This window comes from Oryzias melastigma, linkage group LG6, assembly GCF_002922805.2.
Source record: "Oryzias melastigma strain HK-1 linkage group LG6, ASM292280v2, whole genome shotgun sequence".
Lineage (NCBI taxonomy): Eukaryota > Metazoa > Chordata > Actinopteri > Beloniformes > Adrianichthyidae > Oryzias > Oryzias melastigma.
Window position 1 is genome coordinate 18,595,008 of NC_050517.1, and position 8,071 is coordinate 18,603,078.

General features: G+C 37.4%; 2 protein-coding genes across 2 annotated transcripts in view; both read right to left on the minus strand.

Moving 5' to 3' along the window:
• Positions 1 to 2,015: 2,015 nt before the first annotated feature.
• LOC112152143 (annexin A2-A) lies at positions 2,016 to 5,094 on the minus strand. Its single transcript, XM_024281483.2, has 13 exons — positions 4,957 to 5,094; positions 4,495 to 4,549; positions 4,218 to 4,311; positions 3,901 to 3,995; positions 3,715 to 3,828; positions 3,535 to 3,625; positions 3,374 to 3,453; positions 3,236 to 3,295; positions 3,026 to 3,119; positions 2,823 to 2,918; positions 2,672 to 2,730; positions 2,366 to 2,488; positions 2,016 to 2,290 (listed from the first exon to the last, which is right to left on the minus strand). Exons 2-13 carry the CDS (start codon positions 4,537 to 4,539, stop codon positions 2,231 to 2,233), a joined length of 1,011 nt encoding a protein of 336 aa, XP_024137251.1. The 5' UTR covers positions 4,540 to 4,549; positions 4,957 to 5,094; the 3' UTR covers positions 2,016 to 2,230.
• An 83-nt stretch (positions 5,095 to 5,177) lies between these two features.
• The window catches only part of ice2 (interactor of little elongator complex ELL subunit 2), an 11,588-nt gene continuing 8,694 nt past the window's right edge, over positions 5,178 to 8,071 (minus strand). Inside the window, exons 12-15 of the mRNA XM_024281482.2 lie at positions 7,550 to 7,634; positions 6,854 to 6,904; positions 6,339 to 6,570; positions 5,178 to 5,482 (exon numbers count right to left, since the gene is read on the minus strand). Coding sequence (XP_024137250.1) covers positions 5,345 to 5,482; positions 6,339 to 6,570; positions 6,854 to 6,904; positions 7,550 to 7,634 — 506 coding nt within the window. The 3' untranslated portion in view covers positions 5,178 to 5,344. The remainder of the gene's footprint in view (positions 5,483 to 6,338; positions 6,571 to 6,853; positions 6,905 to 7,549; positions 7,635 to 8,071) is intronic.

Sequence of the window (8,071 nt, forward strand, 5' to 3'; positions counted from 1 at the left end):
CTTTGCAAAATACTGTTTTATCTCACTTTACACTATATTTTATTTTTTTATTGCCTATAAACATAAACTATCACAAAGGGCTAATGTTCTCATCAATATTATTGCAAAATGATCATAAATCTAAAGCCTTGTTAAAATTTCCTTATAGCTACCCAACCACTGAAAATATTAGACGCATTATTTATCGGGCAATTTCTCTGCAATAATAGATGATCCTCCACCAAATCCAGGCTGCAGCACACCACTTCTTTTTTATTATTATTAAATGATTGCAGCTTCCTTTTCTTTTCAGCGTATCTGTCGTCTGCAGGGGCTGTTTTTTTTTTATTTTTTTTTTATACTTCAGTAGAAATGCCTTGACAACACTGGTGGTTATTTCATCCTGTGAGACCACAAGCTAAACAGCAGAAACATGCTGTATAGACGCTTGTTTAGTGGAATGCAAATCATCTTTGCCAGAGGTAAAATGAACATTTTCAATTAAAATATTAGCACCAAACAAACATGGAAAAACACACTAATGATTAAATCATCCTGATAGAATGGAGAGTGCTGGAAAAATAGTTCAGTGATCAAACCCTTGTTTTCATTTCATCTCACAGAAAAGGAGTTTAATCACATTTTAATAGTAGTTTTGCCTTATTTTTGTTGTAACATTTTAGCAGTAAAACTAAACATGATCTTGTAACTAGTTCTTTTAATTTCTTTACTAATAACTACAAAGATTAATCATTAAATGTACTTTGTTATCAAGTGTTTCTCTTCATTTTCTAGTTCTACTGTATAAGTCTTATTTCAGCTCTGAAAATGATGTTGGTTTATTTGGAACTTTACTGCCATCTGGTGGTGGTTTAAGGAATTGTAACCACAGACACCAAACAGTCATGAAAGGTTTTTTGAAACTTCATCAAAGCTTTCAGAGTGGAAAACATCCTGGCATAAAAAAGAGAGGGAGGTAGTTTATTTTATATCATATAACAAAAAAGTTTTAAACAATAATTTATTATTTTTTAAACATGTTTTTAATTTAAAAAAAAGGAAAATCTATTTATAATCAAAACTTACCCATTATAGCTAAACTACTGAAAGCTCTTCTAAATTTTAAGTTAACTTGAAATATTTAGAGACTTTATTAATAAGAAGAAAAACACAATATATCTGCATCCATTAGGTTTCTTATTACATTTATGGTGAAGTCATATTTAATATTATTGGTAAATTCTTTGACGGGTTTGAATAAAAAATATATTATGCACGTGATCTCTGTCTCTCTCTCTCTCTCTTTTTTTCCTTTTTAACAAAATTATACTTATAGTGGTTTGTTGTGCTTCAAAGTAACAATGTCAAACCTGACTGGATCCTTTTAGTGCGCCGTTTAAATTTTTTTCTTTTAGTATTTATGCATTTTTTGTAACTCTATACATTTTTAAGCTTCATTTGGTTTAAAAATCTTCCTATCATTGGTAAAAAAAAATGTTGTCCAGTCAATACTTTTTTAAATCCATCAAAAACCATAATTCCCAGAGCCCCGCTCCTTCACGTTTGGTATCATTTAAATGTCCTCTGTAGACACCAAAAGAGTTCTTCCTGTAGTACGCAGTAGTTGGGAGATATTCAGGCTTAGAAATGTCCTCTATAGAGGACACATTTGCATTTCTGGCTCAGGAGAGTATATAATGTTGTGGAGGAGAACATGTTTTTCACTCATCAAGTAATCTAGGTTAACTTTCTATGTTGAAATGTGTAAAACATCATGTTAGATAACTGAACTTTCAGACAGACTTCTATTTTTATTTTGTCATTTTTGTCAGTCACATTCCCATTTTCTTGGTAAAAAAAAAGATAAATTGGTAAATTCTTTCATTTAGTTCGTTACTATTTTTGCACACCCCAAAATTGTACTTTTATTTCTTTAAATTTGTCTTTAATCTTTTCATTTTCACAACATTCTGTTTTGTCTGGCATTATTAATAGATTTATTATAATAACATCTGAACTAAAGAAAACTCTTAGGGTTTAATCTAACAACAGGAGTTTATGACAAAGTGATTCTATGATTTTATCCTGTGTTAAATCTGGATTAGAAAAAAGGAAAATACAACAAATTCCATTTCTTTGTTTCTTTTAACAAAAAACTACAGAACGAAGATCCTTCGATAGTTTTGATTCTGTTTTCTGTTGTTTCCAGGAGAAACAGCTCCTACAGTTCTCTGCTGGAGGTGAGAAAGGTTCATGCGGCCGGTCCACAGAGACTGAGCAGTGCCTTCTGGTAGTCTCCTTTGGTATGACCCTGCAGGGACACAGTAGTTTAGTCAGACTCACCCACATCCCAAACTGCACTCTAAATCAATAACTGTCCACCTACTTCAATCGTTTCTTGCAGAGACTTCCCGAAAGCGGTCTTGAATTCAGAGCAGATCTTCTTCAGGTCCACTTCACAGCGCGACACAATAATTCTTGTTACTATCTTTTCTTTGGCTCCTGAACTCTGGGAAGACAGTCGAGCAAAATCAGCACTTCAGCTTTGCAGTCCCTGTGCTTTAACTAATGCAGCTGATGCAAGACTGGTGTAACATCCTGCAGCAAAACTAAACTTTCACAAGTACTTTACATTTGTAGAAAAAAATGGAATATAGATGTTTTTCACCTAAAAAAACACAAATGTGATTACCTTCATGGCTTCATTCAGCTTTTTGGCAAAGTACAGCTGCTTGTTTTCTACGCACTGAACTGAAACAACAGAAGACGATATATATTTGTAACAATTCATGACTTTGATCTCAAATAAAATGCAATAAATGGTTATTGATAAAACGAAATACCTAACACCAGGAAGGACTTCTGCAAATCGCCCTTAACTTCCTTCACAATGCTCTCCTGCATGTCGTAGGGGCTGTAGCTTTTGTACTTCTGGAACACTGAAAAGAGGACAATTATTTCACTTTGGTTTCATTTAAATCAATACATGAGCAGCGATACTTCTGTATAGTCTTTAAAAGAAAAGAAAAAGAACACAGGGCAGCACCTTTTTGCAGGTGGGGGACGCTTCTCTCTGACATAATGGAGATCCATGTGGCCACATCAGTTCCCTTTATCTTCACTCCAGCTTCATAAAGAGCCTGAGGAGAAATCAAGCTTTTTTAATCAGAAAAATAAATAGATTTAATAATATTAGAGTGATCAAATATTGACCTTTTAGTAAAATTGTATATCAAAGTCCAAACAGGCGACTTACCCTGGCATCCTCATCTATTTTCCCATAGTCTACAACAGAAGTCGGCTCATCTCTCTTGGTCTGCTCAGGATTCAGACAGGTCAGTTTAAGCTTCTATGTATAGAATAAACAATAATAATGTCTGTGGCTACACCTCACCTGCACAAGAGCTAAGAGAAGTTTGCAAAAGTTCCCTGATGTGTCGCCTGCAACGTCTTTGTGAAGCTCCTTTTTAAACACTGCAGGACATTTGAAAACACATTTTCTTCTTTAGTCGTTCTTATTAACCACAGAAATGATTTCTAGATGTTTGGACTCACATTCTTTGTAGACAGATTTGATCTGCACCAGCTCAGAGTCGCTCCGTGAGCATAAAAGCTCAATCAGAGTTTCTTCATCTGTTCCTAAGCCCTAAAAGAGAGAGATATGCACTTCTATCACTTCCTCCAGTAGGGGGCAGCATTACACTTCCTCCTAACTTTAGTGAGACTTTCTTTTACCTTCATTGACCCTTTGATCTCTGTGGCATCAAACTGGGCCGTGCTCTTCATCAGTCCAAGGATCACACTCTCCAGTGAGCCCGACAGCGCCCCCTTCAGAGCCGAGATCATGTCCTGGAGACAAAGCGGCAGCTGCAGTTTGGGACGCTCGCGCACAGCCCTGAAAGCCTCCTCCACTCACTGTACCTTCTTTGCCTTCCTCTCATATGCAAACGCAATATCTCGTCTCTGGGAATAGGTGCGCTTTGTGAGGATGTCGATGATGGTCTGCTCATCCACGCCTACATTCAAATCCAGAAAATATACTTGTTGAAGCAACAAATATATCAATGAGGAGAAATACATTTTAGAGGAAGAGTTAGAAAAGCAGAGCCGTCTCTGGTTGAACTGTGAGGAAAACTGTTTCCAGATTGGATGGAAAAATCTGACTCATTCAAAAGTTCCTCATCTGGAAGTATGGAAAGACTGTTTCAAGTTTTTTATTTATTTATTTATTTCCTTGCCTTTTGTCTTGATAGCAGTTTCAATTCTTGCAGCATCTTTGTCTGGATCAAAGTTCACTGCAGGCACTACAGTGGGATACTTGGTTTCTGTAGTCTGGTTTTCAAAGGACAAAAAAAAGAAAAAAAATGAGTGCAACAGTGTGATATAAAATGGTCTCTAAGACCTTCAAACAAGTCCAAAGTACTAGAGATTAAATGTAGGTAGATTCTTTAAAGTCTCTAGATAACATACTTGATTGATTTTTTTCCTGAGGCTTAAGGGCTTAAAAAGTATTACCTCATTGAGTGAGAGCTGTCCAAGAAACTCTGATACCATAGCCATGTTGAAAGTCCTGGAAAAAAGGAAAATTCTGCTCTAAAAGCTGTTTGGTCAACCATGAAAACAAGAATAGCAGCACTTTTTCTCCTAAATATTTACTTGTGTTAACAACAATCGGGTTAGTTTCTCGTGGAGTTAACACATTCACTCTGAAATCCTCACTCAGGCTGAGACAATCACTACAGGAATTTCAAAGTGACACACCCTGGAAAGAGTGCGGCTCTACTAAAGTCCGCAGAGTTTTCACATCCCTCAACGAAAACTATCAAACAACAACAAATTAAGTAGCATAAACCCCAAAACTTAATTGTACAAAAGTTGGCTGGAGATTAAAGTCATGCTATGACTCCCTAAAAGTGAATACAAACTAAAGTTAATCATTAACGTGCAGTTTGATCATCATTTCAACTCCAAACTTACCGTCGCTGTAGATGCTGAGACAGCGCAAAGATTCGTCTGATGTCCTTGGGTGGAATGGGTGTGGAGGCTAAACTTGTGCAAACTTTTCATACCCCACGCTCCCCTCCCCTTTGACTCCACCCTCTTCTGCCCGGACGGCGTGACTCAAGAATGAGTTTTCCCACATCAGTGTGAAGTCACTGAAAAAGTCCTTCTGGAGGTTTGGCAGACTTGTGACCACATTTGACACGGACATTCAAACCTTTATTGTTAACAAAACAACATTTTTAACAACATTTTATCTCACACAATACATATATATGAAAAAATAATTCACTTTTAAATATCAAATTTAAATGAAATCTTTCAGTCTGTCTTTAAATAAATAAACTTCACTCAGATGAGCTTCTTAAACAGACTTATCAATTAACTTCTTGATGAATTTCTTGCGCTTGGACTTGCGTTTGCTTTGACCAGATTTCTTGTTGCCTTGTTTGTTCTGGTCGTTTTTCTGGCTGTTAGCTCCGCCTCTTGACGTCTGGAAAGACTAAATCAAGCAAAAACAATTACAAAGATCACAGAATTTACAATTGACATGTTTTTTTTTACCCCAAAACAACCAAAATGTTGTGTTGACGTATATTTTAATAAAAATATCTCGGTATAATCAGGTGAGTAAGACCTCCAGTAAAGCCTTGTGAGCTGCTGGTGACACAGCTCACTTAGTCTCTATGAGGTTTGCTTTGTAGTGGTATGCTGGAAGGCTTGTTGGGTCAGAAAACACACCAGAGCTTTAACAATAAACACACTCAACTCTGAAATCAGTTTTTATTGTGTGAACTGAAGGTGATAAGTGAGTTTCATTCCCAGCACTCAAAGGTTTATAACGTGTTCTCATAGCATTTATCTTATGATGGAGAACAAATATAAAAGAATGTAAACTTCAAACTACATTTCTGAGGATTTCTTTATTCAAATCATGGTGAATCAGGAGAAGATTTGTTTTTAAAAAAGGGCAGAAGTCTGGCTGCTCTGCTCCATTCAGATTCATCCTCTTGCAGAAAAACAGATTCATGAACGTCTTCGTTTCCTCATCTAGATTAAAGTTGTACAGCTGGAGAGCTCTGATATTGCTCGCCAGTTTTGTTGCACCGCTAATGTTAGCTCGAGATTGTGAGGGGCTTTAAGGTAGAGAGAGAGTGCAAACAAAGGGATGATGGGAAATCAGTGAAGGCTTACTTCCACCTCAAAAGTTAGAGGTGATTTTTTGACAAACTCCTAACATAAACTACATCAATTTTCCCTAAAACCACCATAATCATAATTAAAAGACCTCAAATTTAAGTGGAGTGGGACTTTAATTCTGCTCGACCTTTTGAACCGTTGTCAAAAAGCAAACGCACCTGTTGGAGGGGCTTTGGTGGAAAGGTGCAGGGGACCCGGCCGTGGCTGTGGTGAAAGGGCAGGACCACCGCCGGATCTACAGGTATCCACGGCACGTGGCCAGAGGACGGGGGTGGAGGAACGCAGCTGTGCACCTGCTGCAGGTTATGCGGTCCCCCTTTCCCCGCCTTCAGTATCGTCACAAAAGGCTCCCCTGCTTTGTGTGCTACCAGGTACTGCCCCTCCTGCAAGCTAAAGATGAGATGAAGTCATGAAGTGTTGAGAAACTCTTGAGGATCGGCTGAATCTTGGATGAGTGATGATGGAACGGAGCGGAGAAAAAAAAAACAGAAGCTCTGCGCCAGCTCTCAGCAGCCGGTTGAGTAATCCTCCAGCACAAAAGGCTGTTATGTCAGGCAATTTCAACACTATGGTTGGTGATTCATGTTTTTAAAATCTAATTTTTGTTCTTATCAGCAAAAACATGTAACTGTAAATGCTAAAAGCACTCATCAGTATAATAAGTTGAACTTACCCTGTTAGCTTTTTCAAAAGGTGGTGCAGTATGTTCAGCGACTTGGAGGGTCTATGGTAAAGAAACAAAGTTTCAGATCATTTTTGGATTTAGATTAAAAGGTCAACATAAACAGAAAAGGAGCAAAGCCTCCAAATTCTCCAGCCCACTCCTTCTCAGGAGGACAGACACGTCATTACAGAGCAGCAAAGCTGCAAGATTAAGAAACAATAGGATCACAAACAAAACACTGATTTAACAATTTAATATTGTTTACATCAGAGATGATGAAAATCCATTTATAAGTATGGAGAATAATAAATAAAAGCTAAGACGGAAGAAGGCAGTTTAAGAGAGCAGGAACTTTTCATGGAAGGACTTTCACCGTTTTATTTTCATATAAAACATTAAGAACTTAAATATACTTGTTGCAGATTTCAGCTTTTTATAAATCTATAACCAGCTATATTTAGGGTGTTAAATCTAATATTGATGGAAATCAGAAGGCCTCATTTCTGTGTCTATATATTAGCAAAATAGATTATTTTTAAGCAAAATTTGGGTAAAAATTACCCATCTTCTGCCAATATTAAAAATTAAAAGGTATTTCACCCTGTAAAGCAGGTTTCAGCAACCTGTAACAGTAAGAAAATCCACTAACTGTTCACTAAAAGACAGATCCAATCATCTGTGCAGATTAGTAAACTACAGACTCACTTGAACCAGCAGGAGATGTTGTGTTTCCAGTCATCGGGGAGTTTTCTCAGCAGCGCCACTTTAGACGTGAGCGCATTAATATGAGCTAACAAACAGAGAAGAAGAACAGGTTCACTGACAGGACAAACCGACCCAGAGCACATTAAGAGCTTCCCCTCACAAACCATCAAGTAATGTGCTGAAAAAAAAAAAGTGTAGTGAAGTGTTTGTAAGTGTTAAAAGCAGCCCCAGGAGCAAACATCAGGGTTTGCAGCCATCATCATCAATAAAAAGATGGATGACAGTCCACATGACCCAGCACGAGATGACGAGCATGAGGCACTATGAGTAAAGGGAAGTCTTTGCTTTGCTGTGCATGTTACGCAATGCCGTCACCTTGGAGATGCTCCTAAAGCTGAAAGGTCCCCATTGTTTTGACTCTTAGTTGCCAGGTCCAGAAATATGTATTTTTGTGAAGAAAAACAAAATCAGCATATTCTAGGGGCAATATTTGGAGAACACAGACGGAAACATTTTTTAAGG

Excerpts from the sequence above, each read along its gene's own strand:
- LOC112152143 (XM_024281483.2), bottom strand. The coding sequence starts at position 4,539 with ATGGCTATGGTATCAGAGTTTCTTGGACAGCTCTCACTCAATGAG. Across the intron at positions 4,312-4,494 it reads GACAGCTCTCACTCAATGAG|ACTACAGAAACCAAGTATCC; the intron begins GTAATACTTTTT and ends TTTGAAAACCAG. Across the intron at positions 2,291-2,365 it reads CTCTGCAAGAAACGATTGAA|GGTCATACCAAAGGAGACTA; the intron begins GTAGGTGGACAG and ends GTGTCCCTGCAG.